This window comes from Pungitius pungitius, chromosome 6 (assembly GCF_949316345.1).
Source record: "Pungitius pungitius chromosome 6, fPunPun2.1, whole genome shotgun sequence".
Lineage (NCBI taxonomy): Eukaryota > Metazoa > Chordata > Actinopteri > Perciformes > Gasterosteidae > Pungitius > Pungitius pungitius.
In genome coordinates, this window is record NC_084905.1 from 5,285,421 (window position 1) to 5,310,304 (window position 24,884).

At 43.4% G+C, this 24,884-nt stretch overlaps 2 protein-coding genes across 2 annotated transcripts in view; both read right to left on the minus strand.

The window, feature by feature from the left end:
* LOC119195886 (histone H2AX) overlaps positions 1-24,884 on the minus strand; it is a 545,468-nt gene that overhangs the window by 160,457 nt on the left and 360,127 nt on the right. The gene's annotated exons all lie outside the window — the stretch shown is intronic.
* Positions 304-13,990, minus strand: n4bp1 (nedd4 binding protein 1). The gene is made up of 12 exons (XM_037451138.2): positions 13,299-13,990; positions 10,255-10,482; positions 9,913-10,086; positions 8,535-9,085; positions 7,452-7,821; positions 6,941-7,282; positions 6,591-6,826; positions 4,519-4,649; positions 4,138-4,234; positions 3,501-3,608; positions 2,842-2,991; positions 304-2,697 (listed from the first exon to the last, which is right to left on the minus strand). Exons 1-12 carry the CDS (start codon positions 13,608-13,610, stop codon positions 2,361-2,363), a joined length of 3,036 nt encoding a protein of 1,011 aa, XP_037307035.2. The 5' UTR covers positions 13,611-13,990; the 3' UTR covers positions 304-2,360.

A 24,884-nucleotide genomic window follows, 5' to 3' on the forward strand; every position in this document is an offset into this window, starting at 1 on the left:
CACACACGCACAACTGAAAGCTGTAGTTCACATGTTGCGTGCCAATGCCGACCGAGTCGGGATGCTGTCCGGTTTTAAAATAGAGCCATCCTTTGTGGGAGTGTGAAACCAATAAATGTTTAAGGCAGTTGTTTTAGGTAGTTATTCATGTTAATACGAACAACCCTAAACGTGGGCAGTTTCAATGAAGGCACTAAATCACGTCCAAACAGCATGGGGTCGCCTCTCATTCCTTCCATGTAAATCTGCCAGCTGGCAGGCTGTTGGGTCCAGGATGATAGATCTTAAGAACTACGTCATGGGTTGTCAGTGTTTTTTTCTTTATTCACACAATGTATCCAAAACAGGTCTCCAAAACACAAAAAAAAGAGGATTTACAAAAACATTGATATAGGAACATAGATCAAAAAGTTGAACAACTTAAAACTGCCAATTCATTAATAAATCTATGAAAAGGCTTGCATTATGTTGTTAACTTATAACTATAAAAGTATAATACATAAGGGTTCAACATTTTGGAAATACCAAAACACCGTATCACTGCCTCTGAAAAATGCATTAAAGAAACAATCATTTAAAACATGGTAGATGAGTGAACACAAAAACTACTCTCAAAAAACATTGATTGGGACTGCCGTTTTTATTTTCTTTTTTCCACATACACAAAACCATATGTGCACCGTAGCAAAAAAAAAAACAACTTGAATTTACAAAAAAGTAAAACCAATATACACAAAATAATTATATTACAAGAAGAAAAAAAAAATCCTTCAGTGATCCTTACAACAAACAAATTCTACTTTTAGACATCTTGTAAAAGGTTTGTGCAGTGATTTTTTCTTACAAATGTGTTTACATTACAAACCTCTGATGCACAACAAATATGCAAAGCTGCAGCACGCATTGTCTGCGTGTACGAGGGTAAAAAAAAAAGAGAAGAAAAACACCACAAGACCTCTGCCGGTTCATCAATGAAAGCTTCTTTTAATCACTACACCAAACTTACTTTCAGTGCATTGAATTTAGCTATTTAACACAAAATATGTATCATGACAATGCACAGTTTCCAAATTTCACAAATGATTTTAAATTTAGGTGGATCAAAACTCAAATTAATAAATGATACATCCAAACCCTTGTAGTGTGGTGCTTACAAACGTATTGCCTAAAGCATGAGGCGGATAACAGGGAGCAAAACACACGGGGTCAACGTTGACCCAACTGGAACGGCCGAATCAATCAACTTCCAAATTGGAGCAGCAAATTCAGTCTCAAGTCTCAGCAGCGGAGTTGTTCTGGAGCTTCTCAGAGATCTTCTTTAAACAGCAGCAGCACGGAGAGGTCAGAGGACACGGGAACGTCACAGTGATGGCCCTCAGACCCTACCACAATGGGTTTCTGATTACAGAGCCAATTTCTGCCAAACAATGAAATTCGACGGTACAGCCTCTCCAACGCGGCCCATCGTAAACACAAGAAGGCCAAAGCAGCGTTTGGGTTAGTTGTAATCATGTAATCATGACATCTGGTTTCAAAGAGACGGCCGAGAGGTACAGGAAACCTTTCAAAGGGATACAGATGGGCAGTGCTTCTTTAATATGGGTAGAGGATTGCCAAGTGAGAATAATAATAATAATACATTCAGCTGTAGTTATGCATCATGTATACTACGTATAGTGAACTACATCAGAAATGATGAAGGGAATACACATTGCCACTGCCCATCGGTATCGCTTTCAAATACTGGCTTTACTCATATCTAGTGTTTATACAATGTTGTAAAATTTGTCCGATATCCAAATTCAACTTTTGGGGAAAGCTAGTAATCAAAAATAAGCCAAAAGAAGAAAAAAAAAAGCAAATAACTGACTGCTGAAACTGCTCACTGTCAAATCAAGTTTAAAAAGTTGGTCCAGACTGTTAGAGAACGTAACAAATGTAGAACATGCAAGACGGTCCTGAACCCAATGTGAAACCAATAGAGTCCCATGGAAACCAGGCTTTGGAAAGGAAACCACTTCACTGCTGTTGGTCCACAACCTTTTCTTCCTGTGCTGGTCCCACATTGAAGGAACCTCCGGACATCACCGACAAGTCTTTTTTTTTTATTAAGATTTTGGTTGTGGACGTGTTGCTCATCCAACTTTTTAAAAGCAAAAAAGAAGGCGGGAAAAATACCCGCCCGAAAAACGACTTTGTGTCGATAGCAGCTGATCAGACGATCGGCCTGTGCGGTAAATTTGATTTTAAAAAAAAATCAAAAACTTCCCATGGCCTTCAGGCTGGAAGAAATGGCGAAATGAATTGTTTTATTGTTTTTTCCGCCGACGGGTGTATTCTCGACATACGCCTTGATGTTTTCACCCCAGCAGCAGCCCCGACAGGGCGTTCAGGTCTCTCATGTACGGGTTGTCGCTGAGGATGCGGTCGATCCGCTGCTTCTGGTCGGGGAAGATGTCGTACAGCTTCCTCTTCAGCTCCGTCGTCTCCACCGGCGACCGCTGGGGAGGGGGTGAGGGCGAGGGGGAAGGGGAGCGGCGGGGCGGGTACCAATCGGGGGGCGCCAGGGAGGGAGGGGGGCGGTGGGTGGAGGCGGGGGGGCGGGGGGCGGAGTGCAGCGCCTGGACGTAGACCGGCTGCTTGGAGGGAGGCCGGAGGTCTGAGGGCCTCAGAGGTGGGGGGGAGACTGGAGCCCTCCTGAGGGGGGGGGGGGGGGGGGGGGGGGGGGGCAGATGTAAGAGGATAGAAGTGAAGAGGGTGCAACACTGCCATAACGACAACTCAACATTCATGAGGTCATCGCATCATCAAATACATCGCGACGGTAGAATGGAGACGTACCGCGGGTTTCCTCTCGGCTCGGACGCAGAAACGTGTGCAGGCGAAGCCCCCCGGCCTCTACGGAGGAAGATGTTAAGATGAGGGCCGTGCTTCCCCAGAGGGTCGTCAGGGATCATGAAGTGGTCCTCCACAAATGTAAACTGAAGCAACCTGCCAGTGGAAAAGTAAGAAGAAATATGAGGTATATACGCAAGTTTCACAAATATGATTATTTTGTCTTCCAATCTCAAATATTTCTCAGGTGAAATAAGTTCACGACATGTTTTTGCTTCATCTGAACTCCTTAGTGCAAGCTAAGCAGTTTTTAAATTGGAAGTTTAATAGTCAAATGTAAAAATGAATAATTTTTCATTTATTTCCCTAAATGTTAAATCAAGATGAACAAAAAATAGAACGCCTTTAATTTGAAATCCGTGTGCAGTAGACCTGTGCAGCAAATCAGACGTCTGACAACACTTTCACACATAATTATTCCCCCCCTGTGAATGTTAGTTCGCTCTTTGGATTTCGTTTGTTCTTCCTTCATGCGCAATGCAAATGTTAGCAAATGCAAATAAACAGGGAGCCGGAGTGGGTGGACTTTCCAGTAGCTTGTGGGGTAATGGAATAAGGGAGTGGACGGCTGAATGTGCTGCAGTGAACACGCAACATATAATCACCTCTCTTGAATGATCTTGCGCCAGGTATCTGAGGTGTCGACAAAGTCCCTCAGGTTGTCATTGGTTACGATGATCCCCTCGGTTTTTTCTGCTAGGTGGAGCAGGAACCTAACAGAGAGAGGGAGAGTGTGTGTATGTGTATCGTTTCCCTTACTCAAAGGTCACAAGGTCGCTCAGGGCAGAATCCACTAGCAGAAGATTGCAATTTTCAGTTCATTTTTTGTTTACAAACTCAGTTACACACAATATGTCATTTGTTTCCTGACTGCTGAGGAGACCTGGCATTCAAAACTCTTAAATAATTACAGTGCAGTTATTGCAGAACTCTTAAATTATTTTACACCACTTTTGGACTTATGAATCTGTCCTTTAGTTAATGTCTATTATGAATATATAGTATGACTGTAGTTGGTAATGGGTGGGTTGGCAGTAAGGGACCCAGAGTTTGTATACTTGAAAGATAAATACATGGGAAAACGCCCAAAGATGACTGAGCAGGTCTAGAGAAACTCCACTGAATCTGTCTACACGATGCCGTCTGGATATAAAGGACTCAGGTTTGGTGGACTCTCTCCTCTAAGAAGTCTGATTTAATCCAAGCTTTAAGAAAAGTGTGTGTTTGTGTGTGTGTGTGTACCTGTCGTCATGTGAGGATATCCTCTGGCCACACACCTCTCTGGAGGGAGTGAAGGAGAGCAGTCTCAGGTCTTCTAGTTGGTTTAGAAAATGTTGCTCTGTAATAGGATAACAACAATTCTATTAATGTTGTACCATAATAAAAATGGCAGAGGAAGAAAACTCACACACAATTTGCTTAGATCCCGTATATGGCTGGTTTGAAAAGCGTTGGACCTGTGGCAAAAGGCGCCTTCAAGGTCTAATATGAGCTAAAAAAAAAAAGAAGTACCACAAGGTCTAAAATGTTTTTTATATTTATGTCAACAGGAAACGTTAACATAGTGCTCTTACGTAACATAATGGGTAAAAGCTGCTCCTCTGCTACTGTGTGCACGCGTACCTGTTGTGGAGCGGTCTCTTTTCTGACGCCACTGGGGGACAAAGACGGTGATCTCCCTGTGGCCGAGCCTCCAAAAGGTTTCCACTGCCAGCGCTATTCCTCGACAAGAGAAGAAGCGATGGAGGCCGTGACTGAAGAGGGAGGAGAAGACAGTGTGAGGTGAGCTGTCAGAATTGTATTTGGAAAGAAAAAGATGTTCATCCCTACGCATTACATCAAGTCAACAATGTGACAAAGCTAAAAGAGCAGCTGAAGTCTAGTTCAAGCGCATAGTTGAATGAAAAAGCTTAATAAGCAATAGTTGGTTTCTTCTTTATGTAAAATTAATTAATATTAAAAAAGAAAAAAGAAAACAGCATGTCAGCACTGAGTCAAACTGGTTTCAAAGGGCTCCGCTGCACTTATTACGTATTAGCGGTGCTCAGAGAGCAGCCAAACAGACGCACTCTGCACGTCATCGCAAACAATCTGGGTCAGCTGACGGCGTGAGGTGCAGGGTGTTTGTGTATTCCGGTCTGTACGCGCACGTCACCAAGCTGGAGTACAACAAACGAGTCGCCACAAAACAACAAAACAGCAACGGAGATGAGAAAGTCCCCATGGTCGACCAAGCAGGAAGCCACGCAGCAAAGCACGAGTGACGTCCTCCTCACCAATGGTTGGTTTACAAACGGTTTCAAGGAGTTTCTAAACCCTTCCATCTGTCCGACAGTGAGTGTCATGACAAAACTCCACGTAAACAGAAACTATTTGGACTGTGCATCAAATCGCATGTGCATTAAGATAATGGGGACCATGTAGCAGCACACAACCAAACTCAAGAACCGGTTCCACATTTCCATTGTGATGGAGTACAACTTGGGACTAAAGAGACAGAGTGGATTCGGGTGAGAAGTCAAACTAGTGCTGGAGGAGGATTTGGCAGACTGATGTTCTCAGAGAAATGATTAGAAAACTGCTCTGAGGTCAAACTGGTGCCTCGCGAATGGAGCTACTGTTCACTCTTTTCTTGTTGTCGTGTGCATTTCTGCCAGTTATGTCACTTGTGGGAAACTTCCCGTCGCTTCGGGTAACTTGATCATCGATCTGGCCTCACATGAGCTGACCATGAAGCAGACGCACAGCGGACATTGTGTTTGGCTGCTAGTAACACAAAGTATTTAACAAGTCTCCAGCAAAGTGTCGCAAGTCAGGAACCCCTCAGTACATGTAACCGGTGCATTACACACAGACACACACTACGGTCATCACGGAGGACATTCTAGTTAAATGTTGCTGTTCAGGCAGTATTCTGGAGGACTGAAGGGAAGAGGAAGTCGCACAGAACTCGATACAACGTCGCCCAGGGTATGCATGTATAAAACTAAACATCATTCTGCACACAATCGCAATATGTTGCACAATTTCTGGAAAATGGAACATGAAATTTACAAGAAAAGAACTTTCTTCACAAAAACACCATGTACTGCTCCCCCCACCCCCGGGCCACTTATCAAAGCCTGTCTTTAAAACTGCTCTTGCTCAGCCTTCTGCGCGGGGGCGCACACACACACACACACACACACACACACACACACACACACACACACACACACACACACACACACACACACACACACACACACACACGAGTAACAACATGGGGTAAATCCGTGGGCTAAGTTTTGGTGCGCCCACACAAATGGGGTCCTAGCTGAAACCTACGCACCCAAACCCCAGAATGACTAAAAGTGTGTGCGACCCCAACTGGGGATGGTGCAGATGTTGATGGGAAAGGTGGCGGCTTCATGTGCAAAAGGAAAGAACAAGGTTGCATATGCTAAAGGTTTGGTAATACATGTGTCATCGAAACACCTGTTGTGAACTATTTCATATCTGTGTCACACAATTATGATGCACATGAAGTATTTTAGGATGGTGAGCCCACAACCCATATTTGGCCAACCTCTCGCCTTGACACCAAAGGCTTGTTATGCATTGTAAAACTCATTAAAAAAGCAGAATACAAGCTGCGGACAGACCTAGTGTCTGTCACAGTGACACCCACACACACACACACACACTAGACTTACGCCATGGCCACGTTGCTGCCGTCTATGATTATGTGTCGGAGATCCTGACGTCCCGGCTCATTTGGCAACTTCAGACTGTACGGAGTCCGCAGCGACTGATGGAAACGAGCGAAGCCGGTCACCGGGGGGACGGGGGGGTCGTTTGCAGGTGGGGTCCTGGCTCCGACCCCATGGAACCCCGTGTGGCTGATGGTCTGATAGGGAGAGGGCGAGGGCCGGGAGGAGGGCTGGGCTGACTGAGGAGGAAAATAGAAAAATCACTCAAACAAATTTCAATTGAATAAAAATCTGTATTTCGGCCAAACAACCGAACATCCAACGTAACGAAACGCCTTGAAGGTGGTACCTACACTGGCGGTCGACGTTAAGGAGGTGGTGTTGGCCGTGAACCACTGCGGCGTGCTGCGCAGCGCCGTCACCGCCTCGACTTTCACCGCTCCCCCCAAAGTCTGAGTCCCCCCCCTCGACAGGAAGTCCCTCTGTGCGACGCCTCCGCCTCCCCCTCCCCTCGCAAAGTAGTCCGTTCTGGATGCAGACTGGCTGTCCAGGTGGGGCACGGTCATCAGCCGCGACGCCCGGCTCTCCGCTGTCCTGCTGTTCACGAGGACGTCGTCGTCGTCGTCGTCGATGGTAATCACGTCGTAGTGTCCTGCTCCTCCCTGAGCACTGGAGCTCCTCTTGATGGCGATGGCCTGAAATGAGACGCCATACGAGTTGTGTTCTGACGTTAAGATTGTGGCTAATTAACAACTTCATAAAGTCATATTATCGGATATTAGAAATGATTTAAAGCGGTTTTGCACTCCGTAAAGGACGTAAAATGGAGATTAGGAGTGGGCTTTCCTTCCTAAAGGCCGTTACCTGCGCAGTGCTGCTCTCACTGCCGCTGCACTGCCTCCGGTGCCCCAGACCGTTGCTGCTGCCTCCATGCTGGTTGGGCTTAATGTTCTCTTTAGACCTGCCCTGGTCAGCCGACGCTCTGCTCAGCTCGCGCTCCTTCTCTTTGAACCGAGCGACCATAGAAGAGGAGGACGAAGACAACGGCGCTGAGGACGAGGGAGTGTCCGGAGAGCGCACAGAGTTCAATCGTCTCTCTTTTTGCCCACCGCTTGAGCCCTCCTCACAACGCTTGGTTTCCTCAACTATTTTCTCCAGAACGAGGAAGGTATCTTCCGTCTGTCCCGTCTCCTTGACGACACGTTCCACCACTTCCTGCTGGTAACCCATAGTTCTAAAAAAAATAAAAATAAAAAAAAGTTAGTTAAAATAGCTAAATAGTTTAAGCTATGTTTTAAATTGCAGTAAGGTCTTTAAAATGGGCTTTTGTATTTTTAAATACTACCTTCCCAACACACAGGGGACAGTTCCACAGTAAAGGTTGACACAGTGGACGATAGCACTGGTCTTATCCCGTTTCTGTGTATTCATAATAGAACTGCATATATAGATATAGAAAGGTTTCCCATCCTAGTCATAGGGAAGTCAATGAAATTGACTTTCATTTGGGGTTAATTCCACTGAAGTCCCTGAGAAAGGCCTCAGTTCTAGACACTATCATAAATACAAGTGTGCACTAAAGTTCAACCAATACTAGTAAGACGTTTCAGTAGGTACTTTTCAAAGTAATAATCTTGTTTTTGTCACTATCCCACCACCAGCTCAGCAAGGAAATAGTCGAATGGTCCAATTTAGTCCCATGAAGCCTTATTCCAGTCCCATTTGAACATTGGAATATATTTTTGCACAGAAATCAGTCTTATATCGAAATCCCATTATGAAAGCACATCTTCAGAGAAGTATGGACGGGAGGAACTACAGCAACTATTCAGTCTTTTCATGCACGTATGGGATTATGAGCACCATTTTACTACAGATTTGAAACCGCTCTCTCCGTAATGGGCCTTGTGTATGAACAATGCATTCTAAAACTAGAACTATTAGCACCTGAAGAAGTTGACCAAGCAGCGGAGGTTGGTTTCTGGGCTAACGGCCTCCCCGTCTTCCAAGACCCCTTCGCACGAGTCCAACATGATGGCAACGTTTACAGTGTTCGCTTTCCCTGAAGAGGAGGAGGAGGAGGAGGAGGAGCAGGAGGAGGAGGAGGAGAGGGAGAAAGAAGTCGATGGGGTTTTGGATCTACAGCTGCTACTGCCCCCCCAGCCCTCTCTGTCCCGCTGTCGCTCCCTCTCTCTCGCCCTCTCCGGCGACTCGTCCCTGCGCTCCAGGGAGTACTGTCTCTTTGTGTCGCGAGGCTCGCTCTCGGACGAGCGGCGCTTGTGCGAGGGCCGAGTGCCGTTGAACAGGACGGCCTCGGGACCCGGGCCCGGCGCTCCTCCCACTTTGCCTCCTCCGCATGCAAAAGGCGCGCCGCTCCCCTTCTCCTCAAAGCTGGTGCCGAGGATTTGGTTGGAGAGCTCCGTCACAGGGGTGCTACTCTGCGAGCGGTCCTGGTCGATCTCGGCCATGCTGGGATGCAGCGCCTGGTTGAGCGGAATCTGTGAGAGGAAATGCAAGACCATCATGATTTATATCGGACTTGCCTTTAAAACTGAAAATATAAACTTCGGCAATAATGCCAAAAAGGGCCCACTTTAAATCAGACCTGCTTGTTTGATTTAGGAGTATAGTGGATTGGGATTGACCAAGGGCCATGCAGGCTCACTTCTCTCGGGGTGAGCTATTTTGGCTTGGAGGTCCTCTGCATGTTGTTATTGTCTTCATTTGAGGTATTTGAATTCAAAACAGACCAACGCAATCTCTATCAATACAGAACTTATAGATTTTTAACTAGGCTGTGGCAGAACGCCTGCAAGGCTCCGGGGTTTACCACAGCGCCGCAACTGGAAGCGTGCCAATGCTCCAGACAGGAAATAGGACACCGCTTCAAAATGCGAAAATCCCCAGGGCCACTGGGAAATCTCACAGTATGTGGTCACAATCACAATAACCCAACATATACATTTTACTGTGCGTTTCAAATCCCACTCACACACTTATCGGTATGCTAGAAAAATATGTCCCAAAACATAGTGTGTAAATGTATAATATATATAAATGTATAATATATATAAATGTATAATATATATATATGACACATACACTACACATTGAGATACATGTAGTATATTATACTACATTAACGGTTTGTGCTTTGTAAGTACTTCTGAAGTTGGTACTATACTTTAAACAAGAAAAATACAATTTAGAAAATAGCCACATTTCAAAACGTTCCACAGTTACCCAAGGACCATGTGACATGTCAGCTAGACACAGTGGTTAATGATGTACTGCAATAAATTGTGTTTTAAGGGGATTCACTAACCCGGGGGGATGTGTGCGTGGTAGTGGGGCTATGAGCCAGTCCCAGTAACTCTTCCTTCAGGGCACTGGGCAGCAGGAGAAGCTCCATCGTGTACTTGTCATCCCTTTCCTCCACAAAGGACTTGAACGCTCGCTTCACCTTGGGCTCCCTCTCACTCGGCAGACTTTGCTTTTCCTGGATAAATCACAGAGTTTCAATACAACCAGACAAGTTGCTGTAAGGCCTTCTGAAAGTGCTGGATGACAGTGGATGAACATTCCTTTGTGCACCTAAAAGAAATGTCCTTTCCACAACTAGACTATGCTACTGTGTGGTAAACCCACAAATTGTTAGCACCCCTACCTGGAATAGTGCTACAAATTGCTGAATCCTGCTTTGGGCCATCACTACGGGTTCAGCCCGGCCCAACAACCGCAGGCGGCCCGGCTCAGGCACCACAACTTCAGCGCTTGTGTCCCGTACGAGTCTGTCCAGGAAGAGGCCCCGGGCACCAGCAAAAATACAGTGCATGTCCGCTGGGTACCGCTCTTCTTTCTGTAGTTCTGGGTCACAGAGTCCTCGAACATATTCCTGCATGACAAGGAGAGCAATATACTATGAATATATATACATGACTGCATTACTTTTTGCAGCTCAAAAAAAAAAAGCACACATTCACTAGTAGTGATAACCTGGTAAAACAGAAGCCTACAATCATTTTAGGGACACACCCTACTAAAAAAAAAAAAGAAAAGATATAAAAGCTACATTTTGAATAAAGCATGTCAGTCTAAATTAATTATGTACATTTCTTTACAGGAATAGTGCCAACAGTTGCTTGTACTTGCTCTCAGGTTGAAGAGCACACACAAACGCCCACGCAGCTCGCTGTGGAGCAGTTGAGCTGACACACGGCGAAACTAAACACTCGTCATTGATTCAGGGAATCTCCTGACTGTGGGAAATGTTCGGATGAATCAGCTGCAGGCGGGTGCGGGTACTTCCTAACAGATACGGTCACATTCTTTTAGCATTAATGTGCAAGAGAGAGAAAAAAAAAAAAACGGAGAATGAATGTAAAATGACTCAACAATGACTCAGTGAGACAAAAAAAAAAATAGAAAGGACATCAGACTCAAAAGGGAACCAGAATACAAATAAGTAAGTGTCTTGCGCCTTAAGTCTTGAGGTGCGTGTCCTTTTACCCCCAAATGGGGGCAAGATATTGTTGCTAACTATAGAACTACAAGTTGTAGAAGGAAAGCTTTGAGTGGTGTTGACGCATGACTTGTATGTGTTTCAACATGACATGTGTTTTTAATAAATGGCCTGTTCAATGATTTTACACCGATAATTAATATATATGAAAATGAGCGTGATCATTTTTGGTGCTGCGATATATTGTATTGATTTTAAATAAATGATTATGAGGAATAATAGCGAAGAGCTTATAGACGCGCTGGAGTTTTTGCTTTGTTTAAAAACAGTGGCAACACATCGAACTTAAAATTGCACCCAAAACACAACCCTCCGACCCAGTCTTCAACCTGAACTACTGCCGGTTCCTCCGGACTGCGGGTCTGCCTTTTTGACCGGAAGGGGCCATGCGCAAGGTTATTTTGGTGCAAAAATCGCACAACAAAAAGTAGTCATCGTGACTGTCTTAGCGTCAAGGTTCCTCAAAGCTTTCCTTTTACAACTTTGAGTTATGTAGCGGTGATAAACATCTGTGCCCCCTCTCCGGGGCTGGATCGGCTCCCACGAGTCACCTCCACATCAAAGAGAGAGAGATGGGCTTTAGTAATACAAATCTAGGGAATCATTCACAGTTATTTAGGGGAAACAGAGTGGCTGTATTTTATTTGAGATATGCCTCGAGCAGTCAATATTCAAGGAATCAACTTTAAAGTTCAAATTCAAACCCTTGAATCGAAGTGACAAATTGGGACATAAACCGTGCCTCTGTTGGTCCAAGTCAAATACAGAATGAATCTAATCCGGATTTACTAAAGTATGAAAAGCAAATACTTAGCTTCCAGCCGTTGATATATCTTAAATCAAACTAAATATAAGCATGCACAAAGTGTATCGTGCTTTCTAAAAGCAAAGGCAGCTTTTTAGGATCCGGAATCAGGAAACATTTATTGCCATAATATGTCAGACGTACAGGACAACAAAGTGCAAGAAATATAATAAAACATAATGCTATGGGTTAGCATTAGTGCAGTGAAAGCAACTCCAACATGGGGCAAATAACAAAAAGAGAAAGTAACAAAGAGGATTTTTTTTAAGACTCCATCACAAGAAAGGCCGTCATGGGAATTACGGCAGTGATTTCCCAATGAGAAGAAGCACCACAACACCTGAGTGTGGTTCGCAGGAAGCTATTCTGTCCTCCCATGTCATTGCCATCATGACTTGAACAGTCAACCAAGTTACCATTTCCCCAGCTCATATTCGGTTGACTGGCAGAGCTTGGAACAGCTGCTTATGGGGGAAGAAACTTTTGCATGACACGGGATGCAGAAGTGTGACAGATACGGAAATCACACAGGGACTAATGAATGCTACCAGCTATTTTTCATACACAGGTGTAGTGTATAATCTCAAAATGGTTTGCAGGTCCAGGTGCGTCTTTAAAAATTGACTTTGGGTTTGAAGGCTTTCAGTTGATGTGAATTTGTCACACTCAGCACTGCTTTAAGGCCTGAGGCCACATTGTCCCGCAGATCAAAACTTGCATCAAAGTTGACGACAGAGAGCCTTTTGTAGTGATTTAGATTGTAATAAATGTAGTGCATTTATTCCTCTAAGACTTGATTACACACAAAGGAATTGTGTGTACGCAACTTCATTAAAATTGTACTCCGAGGTTCATATACATCTATCTCGATGTCAGATCCAATTCAACAACAAATCAGCAACTCCTTCTCCCATATTGGCCTCCACCGGACCCCAAATCCCATAAGATTGTGGCTGGATTGTGTACTTATTTGGAAATTAGGGTTGTGTAACTAACAGAAGCACAACACACGGTGCTTGATACTAACAAATTACATTTGTCCATCGGTGTGACAACATGTTGTGGCTTATTTGCTAACTGATCTAACGTTAAAAACATACTTAACTCGATGTCATAACGACACTGCGGATGTGGTGGCTAAAAGGGAAAGAGATCGTCAGTGTTGAGCTTTATCTCTTAGTTTCTACAACCACAACAACACCCTTAACAGAACAGAGATCTTCGGCGTATCACTGAGGCGTGTGACTAAGGAGACACACCTGTTCATGGGCCACACACAGGCGGAAGTTCATCGGTGCTGCCAGTCTGCTGGCTATTTGGTCTTCGGGATTAAAACCAACAACGACGCTTTGTCACAGCGTGAAAAAGCTTAACGGGACCTTACCTTTGCCTTCGACACGTCGTCTCTGGTTCCCCGGAGCTGCAGCCATATCTGCCGCGTTGTTTTGCTGCCGTACGGCTGCCCCGTGTGGTCCAACAGACCGATGATTGTGAACGTTACTTTAAAAACCTGCTCCACTCGAGCCTTGGCGCACTTCAGCTCGTCTTGTTTATCCTCTAGTACTGTGAACTCGTCCAAAGTGAGGGCCTCGAGCTGCTGCCTCCCCGCGGACGCAGGGAGCCCGCTGGCCGGCTGCTCAGCGCACGTTAGCTCGGCGACTCGCCTCATTCCGAGTAAGGGCCGCGTTGTTGACATTCCGCCTCGCAGTCTGACCGTCGCTCCCGAGGCCGAGGCCTCAATATTTAAACCTTTCGGCGCAGTTGGGAGCCGTTGGAGTGTTCATGGTCTCTTGTGGTGTGGACCCCAGAGCAACGAGGCGACGTTTACGGTGTCTAACGACATGAACACAGAAGTAGCGCTAGCTTAGTAACTCGGAAGCCCCGAATGACGTATCCGGAAAGTCCCAGTGATGGCGTCATCAAAACCCGACGTTGGTTCTCCCCTGGGCACGGTTTCATATCTCCAAGTACTCGGATCTTTTATGTAAAACTGCACGAAAGGTATGCATTTCACATTTGACTAAAGTAAGAGTAAACATAAACATAAACATATGCTGAGTAAAATGACTGAATCAGCACAATAGCCCATCGGTACTTCTTATGTTATACTATTGGATTATGATCATTGATGCATTGATTAATGTGTACATTAATCAGAATGTGAAATGTACCTAATTATCAAAACGCAGTAAAAAATGTATGTAAAAATAAAATAATATTTCCCTCCAAATTGTAGTCAAAGAAGAAAAAAGTAGAATTATATTGAGTTAGGTGAAGTGGACTACCTCAAAATGTATGCATAGTACTTTAATAAATGTAGCCTACTTAGTTACTTTCCATCATTGCTGATCTGTTGATATTTTGTCAAAACAAAAAAAATAAAACACGACATGTAAATTGTTAAAAATGCATTAGCAAATGAGAGTATAATAGTGTCTGCCGTTTACTTTGTGGCATTGATGCTTGTGGAAACTCTACTGGTCTTACCCACAGGAGCCACCAAAATCAACACAAAATAAAATTCTAAGTATTGGTTGTACTGGAATTAATGGGAACACAAATGAGACAAGGTACCAGTCACATTTTACAGAGAGCAGTCGTTGGGAGCTTAGTTGGGGCGCATGGATTTCTGCAGCAAATCCTTGTGCTAAATGACTTTAATAAAGGACCGGGCTGGGCGCATAGGCTTTCTGTTTGTCAACATCTTTTAGTATTTCACAACAAAACTATTTCCTCGAGACTACTGAACATAGTTCATGAGAAGGGTTAAACACATATAATAGAACAGCATTAGAAAGTGCGGACCCCTTTAGTAAAGGGTCCCCTTTGAGAATTATTCTGTTACCTTAAATCCCTTTTCCTATTTAGGGTAAAAAGGGGGCCGGCCCCAGCTGACATTGGGCGAAAGGTTCACCTTGGACACGTGGGCAGACGATCACAGGGCTAGAGGCATGGAAACCATTCACGCTCACAAGCAATTTGGAGTCGGCAATGAATCCCACCGGCGTGTCTCTGGAATGTACTAGGAAGCCGAAAAACCTACGATGACTAAGTGAGAACATGTAACGTCTACACAGAAGGCTGGCCACCAGCTGTTAAGTGTAAAACAGCAAATAAATCCTTGCATTACTGTTCATAACAGACCAAGTTAAGCTGTGTTGGCATCATCATACATGAGTGTACGGAACTCACCTTGACTTTAAAGAAAAGATAGAAGCGGGAGTGAAACCATGTGGTTGCCAGGCTGGTGAGTGCCATCCCACAAGTTTTATTCAGTTAGGTACATAATAGCACAAAAGGGTGAGGAAAAAAAGGAGAATAGTTTGCTTTGAAAAACCACATCCCCCACTAAGCACAGTCAGAGTTCATCACTTCAACTGCACCTACGCTTACAGTAGGCCGACACACAGAAGTCTCACCCACCTTGTTACGCCCTTGCAATCGCTCTCGAAAACGCTGGAACATTTGACCCTGCTGGCTTGAAATCTAGTGTGCATTTCTGGGAAGTTCACCACGCTCGTGAAACAATGCAGAGGTATAAGAACATGAAATATGTGCAGCACCTAGAACGGAAGGCACAGCAGGTGTATAATACATTCAATATTTCAGACCTTTATCAGGTCTAATGTTCAGGATTACGGTTGAATAAAGTAAAAAGAGTAAACTTGCTTTTGAAATGTAAGCATTGCTGCTGTTGCTATGCCAATATTTGCTGCTAAGGTCTGAAATATTTGGAATTCAATGTCCTGAATTCAAGTTGAATTTTATTGCGGTTGAATTATTTGCGGTTGAATTTTTTGTGGTTGAATATTTTTTTTGCATATTGTATTTTAACGGTGAAAATCATTCACATACATAATTTCAATGCATAAATATTCACTGCTAGAAATTCAATCACCTTTTTCTTTCAAAACCCGATGACACAGATTTACTTCTATAGACTAGACTGTTGTTTGTCACTGCTCAATCATTCCAGTTGTCCAATAACCTTTTGTTTTATATCACTTGGTTAAAAAAATACCCAATTTCATGTCCTCTGACTGAAAAAAAATCATTCCATTATCCAAATAATGTTTAGATAAAAATTCCTCATGCTTTGATCATGTGTCAGAATGAATGCATCAGAATGTCATGTTTAAATTGGCAGAAGAATTTTTCACCTCTGGGTTACACCTATTCCAGGAAAGCTTTGAGATGAATCACTGTTGCTGAAGGCCTGAACGCAACAGCGACGAGGTGAATTTTGACCAAAGCTGTCAGTACCGCTATATGCTGCTGGATGGTGCTATAACCCTCAGAATGCCACTCAATACTATGCCCCCTTCTCCCTGATGACAATGAGTAATATCGACAATGTTTCAAATCAATATTTTTCATTATTTGCAGTTCAGACGCATCAGAAAAGGAATGTTGTCTTTATTAAAGTTCATTGTGATGTATAATGCGGCCGAGAGTGAGAGAAAAACAGAGGCGCAGATGAAAGCTACTTTTTTCTGTAGTATTTGGCAAATATTGCTTCCAGGGAAACCCGATTGGATACCCGTCCAATGCCTCACTGCTTCACCAGGGGGCGTCATACTGCTGTTGCATTGTGAGCGTGTGTGTGTGTGTGTGTGTGTGTTAGTGTCTAAGAGAACAGCTGTGACTTCCACCTGTGAGGTGAAGCTGAGGCTGACCTGCGACACATGCTCCTCTTTAGTTCCACATGACTGTGTGTGTGTGTGTGTGTGTGTGTGTGATACAGCTGGACAGACAGATGACAGTATCTTGGGGACCAGTGAGTTCAAATGGCCCCAAAACCCAGCAGACTCCATGCAAGGAGAATTTTGCATGCGGACGCTTGTTAAGGCTTGCTAAAGCGCGCTTTAGATCTTTATAAATAATTACTTGAATTCTGGTTTAAAAAGGAATTAGAAAGCAAATGTAACCCGAGAGATGAAAATGAAAGAGAGTCCACAGCAAACGGACATTATTTATTTGTGTACGATTTCATACAGCAAAACACTTCAAGTGTTCCAGATGTAGCCTGCTTCCAGCAGTTTGTTTTCCAGCAGCCTCTTGTGCCTCGTGGGAAACTGTCCATTGACAGATTGCGTTTGCTTCATACACGTTGGCAGCTAATGCTGAACAAAGACAATGGTTCCATAGTGTAGAGGCCTAGTTACATTACCTTTTGCATAAGAATATTCTCTCTGTCTCCTTGGGGTAATATAAATATTGAGGTTTCCCAGGTTGCACTGCCCCTTTGTTGAACTCGTATGTGCTTATGCAACCAATAGAAATGTGCTGTACTGTTTGGTAGCGCAATGGAGCGGCACAGGCAGAGCACCAAAGGTGAGCTTGCATGAGCTGATAGGCGTCATATGTTTCATGCATGCCTCACAAAACTGCTGGCTATCAGGTAACCAGTAACGTCCAATCAGCAGCACAGTTACAGGCCGGAGGCAAAGCGGGGCCTTTTTTTGACATATTGCAGCAGGAAAAGCACAAGCGTTGATAATAAAGAAGAATGATGGCTGAATTCCATTTAGCTGCCTCAGTGTCCTGGGAAGCGGGAAAAATAGTTCAACCAGGTCCGTCCTTATGCCTTTTCTTAACCACTCATTCCTGTCCCCAAGGAAAAATGTCATCAAGTTAAGAAAGGATGTGAACTATTAGGGATTGAAGAAAAAACCTCGTAGAATCTGGCCTAGACTGAGCCACGGCAGCCTAATGGTACAGGTCAGTTTTAATGTTTCCGCAGCAAGGAATCGTGAGACGGCATTGTGATCAAGAAGGACGTAAGAGAAGGAATATTTGAGGGGTATTTTTTTTTGCATTTATAGAATCCGACCAGCTGCTTCATTGCTGCCAAATCGAGATCACAAAGCCATTCCACTCAATCAGTAACCGTCCCTCGACTGAGTCTCAACTCTATTGGCAAAAGGGTTCACTACGTTTACTGTACGACAATGTGTCCACTACAGAGAGCGGCTGCAGCCCCCTCCACTATGATGCAGGAAGTAGAGTTTCATACGTTGGCCCAGAGAGGCAAATAAGAAAAATATATTTCTTGTCATCTATTTTCTGGACGTAACATGTTTTTACAAGGAAAATATTTCATGTGTTCCTTGGAAAAATAATAAAAATGTATCTGTCTGGGAAACTACTTTTTTTAAAGTAAAATTTGTTAGGTGTTTGTTGTTGTAAAACTCATATCGGCAACTAGAAATAAGGCCGCTGGACACGTGGCTCGCTAATTGCTAATAGCAGCTGCTTCCTCTGCAAAAAAAAAAAAAAAACGACTTTAACTGCACAACAGCCGCCAGTATGGATGCTTTTGTCAGTCGTCCGTGTTAAATCGACCCTCATTAGTGGGTCGATAATCAAGGCTGTTGTTGTTTGTGATCTTCCGGGAAAAGGCTGACCTGAGAGGGGGCACGGCGAATCAGGGAAACACACGCAAGACCCAAAGGAGCAAAACAAAGGTGTCCAAGGTCATCGCTTCAAAACACATGGAGACGCGCGGATGTTGGAAGGGATTTGAATACACCGAGTAAACGCGTGAGCAAACTAGTCCACAGTTCAGGTCCCGCTGGTGGTGCTTTAAATGTGTGGATAGCAAAGCATCATAAGGTGGCAAACAGATCAACATTACTATATTATCAAAGGATTATGCTCAGTGATATTCTCACAGCAAGGGCTGAATATGCAGTGCACTTTCACTCACAGCACGGGAGATACACACACACACACACACACACTCATAATTCATTTAACAAACAAGAATGTTACAAAAAAACAATATCTGTGAAGAGCACAAAAAGCAAAAGGGAGGGAAAAGCAAAATGTGTGATGCAGGACTGCTGCGTTTGGTTTCTCGGCTTCACGGTGGGAGATTTGAATGTAACACTCAAAACACACACACACACGCACACGCACACACACACACTTAACCACACCCGCCCACTTAACAAATTTATTTATGTACAGCTCAGCTAAAACCGAGCACACTGACTTTCCCCCTCCTGCCTCTTTCCCTTTCTCCTCCTCTGTTTTCCTCCTGCGGGTCACGGTAGATAGTGGAGAGATAAATATCGGCGGCAATAAAAGGCCCGCATCATGAATAATAAAAGAGCCGTAATCTCAACCAATGATTTATACAACTACAGGCTCTGATTGCTACCCGCGCGCACACACACAAACACAAACGCACGCACGTGCGGCGCAGTAAGTCACACATTGAGCATGGTTAAATTGAGATGAATGGTGATGCAAAATGTGCGACTGGTTTTGGACACACACCCAAATAGTCACTTACCCATTTACAGAGACACACAAACACACACACACACACACACACACACACACACACACACACACACACACACACACACACACAGACAGACGCCCGCCCACACGAGCTAAAGAAGAACACGAGAGATTCATGCTGAAAATATGGAGACGTGGCAAAACACACACTCACTGGGTGAGAAAGGAACATTCACAGGTGGGTGTGAGGGGAGGAGGATGAACAAAGCCTTTGACACGGCAGGACAGGAGGCCACCGAAACCGACCAAGGAATGATTGACCTGTCATGTGACCTTGCGTTCAAGATGCTCCCCGTCCCGCTGAAAAGGGGAAAGCGCACAGAGTTGCAGACTGGTCTAAAGGCTCCACATCTGGATGGGCGCGTAGGTTTGTTCCGTTTGGCCACGTGGGGGCAGCAGAAACAAAGTGCTGTCCGCTGTTACCAATCCTTCAGATCCAGAGAAACATTTGCATTCGTTTGGAGTCGCGTTGACCTTCGCCCGATGAATGCAGATCAGACGTTCACTCTCACTTTTGGTACCAGTGTGTGTGTGTGTGCGTGTGTGTGTGTGTCTCTCTCTGCCGACCCCTGAGGGAAATATCTAGCTCCTTACCAGCTAAACGCTCCACTGTGCTCACCGGCCTGCCGACAACGTTGTCGGTCCGCTGCTTGGTGCTCGGGCAGGTTCACCGGACGGATGACCGTTGCCTAACCAGCCGTGCGTCGCGGGCAGGAAACAAACAATGGGCTGAACGCTGCCAAAATGCCCCGTGGAGCTGAGGGGGAACTGCAGCCAGATGATGATTGTCCGTCGGGGGATTTCCTAGGACACACTGAGCTCCTCTCTGCTCTCCTCTCTGTTTGCCTCTGTATGAATCTCATTAATGCACATCACTAATTCAGCTTCTTCCCCGGAGTCGTTGTGCTTACTCGCCTCACAGGTTTCCATGGATCATGGTTGTATCTGGACCCTGGTCGTGCCTCCTGCCATGACCCTGCGGACAACTGCTGTTGCTATCACATGACTATTACTGCCATCAGCAACATTACTGACTTCTCTTCTTTCCTGGAGTCTTTGTGCTTTTCCGAGTCACAGGCTTCTGTGAATGGTGGTTACTTCTGATGGTGGTTACCTCTAATAGTGATTACCTCTGCTGGTGGTTATAACTGATGCTGGTTATATCTGATGGTGGTTATAACTGATGGTAGTTCTGATGGTGGTTACCTCTGCTGGTGGTTATATCTGATGCTGGTTATATCTGATGGTGGTTATAACTGATGGTAGTTCTGATGGTGGTTACCTCTAATGGTGGTCTCCTCATATCTCATGGAGGTTAAATCGTTTAGGGTTGTAGCTGGTTGAAGATCTGAAGGACTTTGAGGATTGACTTCTTCCATAATCGAAGCAATCCAAAAAATAATCGATACATTATATAATATTATTTATAACATCATTATATTATTTTGTCCATACAGCTTGTGTAGTACTGTTCATTGAACATATTTTTTAAATGAATTACTTACACTGTGGTGTCATCATTGTTACCTACTTGCCAGATTGGAATACCTCTTCCACCTCTAGTGATTCATGATGTAGCCGATGAAGCTACCTGGACCAATCCGATCTTATGAGTCTAAATCATAAGATCTGTGCCTTGATGTCCCCGAGTGACTGGGGTTGTTATTTTATGAGTAGGCAACTTCAGCTTGACTTAAAAACGTCTTCCTGAATTAAAAAAAAATGTCACAAACAAACACATATCTGAATTAAATCATTTGTTATCTATTTAGATAATAGTATTTAGCTTTATGTAAGGTGCATCTCTGGTGAATACTTGTTTTGTGATTCATAGAGCAAGTCATTAGGGCTAATGACGACATGAAGCACCCACGTGTGTTCGTCAGACATATGCCAACATCAACAGAGCCATTGTTCATGTGCAGTATTTGTTCACTTCTGTTATTATTCTATTTTAAAGTGACACGACCGGTCAATCATTCCTTGGCCGGTTTTGGTGGCCTCCTGTCCTGCCATGTCAAAGGCTTTATTCATCCTCCTCCCCGTCAGCCCCGCCTGTGAATGTTCCCTCTTCCTTCTCTCGGTTATCTCACCCAGTGAGTGTGTGTTCTCCAAAAAAAATCACACCAGTCTCACAGCGACTCAGGTGTTCTCTCCGTCATTAAACCTGTCAGTGCATCTTCAAAGTGAGTTGGATGCTGTGATAATGACACGTGATGTCCTCTTTAATGTCACTTAGTGTATAATCTATGTTGTATCATTCTGCCTAATGCGTTTTCTAGAGAAAGAGAGAGAGAGACAACATGGATGCACGTTCATAAAACATTGTATTTTGTTTTAATTCATCAGACCCTGATCTTCACCAACATATTACTTAGCTGGCTCTGTCTCCCTGTCTAATATTTGTACCATTATTGTTTGTGTGTAAAAGTGGGGTGAAAGCTTGTGTTTCACTTAAGCGTGAATGATGAGTTCCTGGATCTTCTGAATGGTATTGGTCTGATTTGTACAGAAGGATGAAAAAAAAACTGTCCTCAGTTTGAATGTGGAAGGATCTGTGATCAACAAAGAATGATTTTGTATTCATTTTGAGCGAATATGTTTGTGACTGTACACAATCTCCACAAAGCGTCAACTGTCACATGTGGCTGTTTCACATTCATAGGCAGCAAATATCCGTAAATACTTTGTTAATAGCACACTGTAAAATAGCCAAGATCTAAAGCATATTTCTTTTAGGCGTCTCAAAGTAATAATTAATGATTGACATTATAATAATCTCATGAAATATGTCTTTCTATTTTAGATTGATTTGGTGGTTGTCATATCATGACGTATCTATTTAGCTACAAATAGAACATTCTATGTGCTGATGAAAGCCATTAGATCAAGAAGATTTGAATAAATGGTCCTTGAGTTTTGGAAACATCTAAACTGACAAACAAATTTTGGGGTATAATCATGTTTTATTATAGGACTTATTGAGGGGGAGTAATTCATTAATTGTTGATATATTACTAAACACTTAAATCACATGAACGTATGTATTCAGTGTGCAACGTATGAATACAAATGTAACGTGTCACCAGTTTGGTGTGATGTTAAAATAAATCCAGCACATCTTGTTAAGTAGGACAATGACAAATGAAGAATATTAGCCTTTCAAATGACTTCATTCTGAAACAACAATACAGTAGTTTTGTGATTCTGAAGCTAATGAAGTTCTAATTGCCTCCGATTCTCAATAGAACCAACAGGAAGCTGCACGTCGCAAAATCACATGCAGGCATGGGAAAAACAGAGTATTAATCATTAAAGCCATTTTGACTATGTTTGCCTGCAGTTAGAATTTTTCAAGCTGGTTTTCAGGATCATTTTCCTTTGATGACGCATTTCATCATAATGCACAAAAATAGCCCGATAAAGCAAATTTGCTTTCACCTCAAATCACACAAATTGTTTCTTGCATTAGGCCCAATAAGATCATTTTCTTAAGCTGGGTAAGAAATGACAGCGCCTTTTAATTCTCACCCACTCCTGGCCTTTATGCTGCATGCTTTCCTTCTCCTCTGTCTCCTTCTCCTCCTTTACATCCTTACACGATGAAAAGAGACAAGAAAAGAGGCATTAATGCAAAGAGACAGGAGAAAAACAAACACAGAATGGTATCGACGTGACAGAAAACACACAGATTATTAACGTCAAACTGTGGGATGGGAGGAAAAACAAGGAATGATACAAAGACGTCGGACACCCGAGAGACGGAGAATACAAGACACAAACCAGCATCAACATGTTAACAGAAACGCACACCCCTCAAACCTGCATTAATGATCGTATTAAATATAAAATCTGCAAAACTAAAACCAATTTTTGCCCATTCTTTCATTCTTTTTATCCCTCCTAAGTCTTCTTTTTTCTCCTGCTCTTCTTAAATTATCTGCCGGCCTGCGGAAACAAGTACATTTCTGCTCCTCCTCCTCCTCCTCCTCCTCCTCCTCCTCCTCCTCCTCCTCCTCCTCCTCCGCCCTGCTGCCGAATCTTCCCAAGGACATTCTCCTTTTCTCCCGCCTTGCCATTCTCTCCTCTACCTCGTCTTTCTCGTTCTAACCTTCCAGATTTTTCCTCCCCCCTTTGTTTTTTCACTCTTTATTTTCTCTCTTTTCCCTCCTCCTCCTCCCCCTCCTCCTCCTCCTCTTCCTCCTCCTCCTTCCCTCCCACTGGGCGATTCCATTGCAGACATGCCAGTTCGGTGCTACAACACATTTAGGGCCCTGCCGCCAAAGCCACCAGGTAATTGGAGTTGGAGCCAGAACCAGCGGAGAGAACATGCGACAGGGGGGCCATAAATGTGTGTGTATGTTTGTGCGTTTGTGTGTGTGTGTGTTTGTGTGTAGAAGTGAGACTGAGGTAGGGACACAAACTAACCACGGGTGTTGTTGAGCATATCAAGGCTGCCACGGTGTGCCAACGTGCTTTTCACACTAACCGCATCGCTCAGGAGAATGAAGCTAAATGGAAAGAGGCCGGCAGCGTCACACAGGCGCCGCGGACGTGTGTCCCAACAACAACCAGTTCAAATTAAAGCTGCATTACACACACATTGATCAACGGAGGTGTCATTCAAGTTTTGACTTGATTATCAGTTGGACTATTATGTCAGAACAATAATCTAATCCTAATTGTTATTGTTTTTAAAAACAAAACTTTTGCAATATTGGATAAGACCTTCTGAAATAGATTTTTATGTTATTGCATACAGATAGAATATATATCATGAGCATGGCATTTTGAAATAGAAAACCCATTTTAATGTGAATTTTATCTTTTCTATAGCAGGATAAAAGTATAGTAGTATAGTATTTTATAAAATATATATAATATAAGTTATATTTCCAACAACTGTGTTATTTCAAAATATTTTTTTTTCTTTTTAAAAGAAAATTATTACTTTATTTAGCAACTTTATTTTTATTATTAGCACCTGCTCAAATCATTTCTGACAATCAATATCAAGAAAAAGTGGAAAATCAAATTTCAATCCAATTTCATGATATTGAGCTAAATTTGATTGGATTATTTCACATTTGAATGGTTAAACTATTACTATTCATCACTATTTCTTTTCCCATGTTTGTGAAATTATAATGTCTTGTTTTTCATTGTTATTCATCAAAACTGAATCTGTTTGGCCTTTATAATAATAAGACAATATTTTAACAATTAATATTGACATCACAAGTACATTTTAAGTAAAATAAAATCAAATTTGTGGTATTATCATGAAGAAGATTATTTTCCTGCACAATATAATTATTTTGCCAAAGACGTTTTTGCAATTTCAAGAAAAAAAAATAATGGCATGAAATTGCAACACAACGCACGTTATTTCTTTTTTTTAAAGTATCGTAGAGGTGCTGTAGTGTTGCACATTGCTTCTGCACATATATCATTGACTACAATACTTTGGATTAGTTCAAGATTAAAAAACGAGTCAGGATTGATTGGTGCACCTCCGCCTGGATTGCAAACAAATTGCTCAGCCGGATGTTAAAATTGCATTTTCTTCTTTTGTTTAAGGAATGAATGGAACTTGCCGCACTTCCCTTATGGATCCCTTCTCTAAGACGTTCAAATTCCACAGAGGAGAAAAAACATT

Coding starts and splice junctions, on each gene's coding strand:
- n4bp1 (XM_037451138.2), bottom strand. CDS start 13,610: ATGTCAACAACGCGGCCCTTACTCGGAATGAGGCGAGTCGCCGAGCTA. Junction 10,087..10,254: donor AATTTGTAGCACTATTCCAG/GTAGGGGTGCTA, acceptor TGATTTATCCAG/GAAAAGCAAAGTCTGCCGAG. Junction 6,827..6,940: donor CCTTAACGTCGACCGCCAGT/GTAGGTACCACC, acceptor TTTCCTCCTCAG/TCAGCCCAGCCCTCCTCCCG.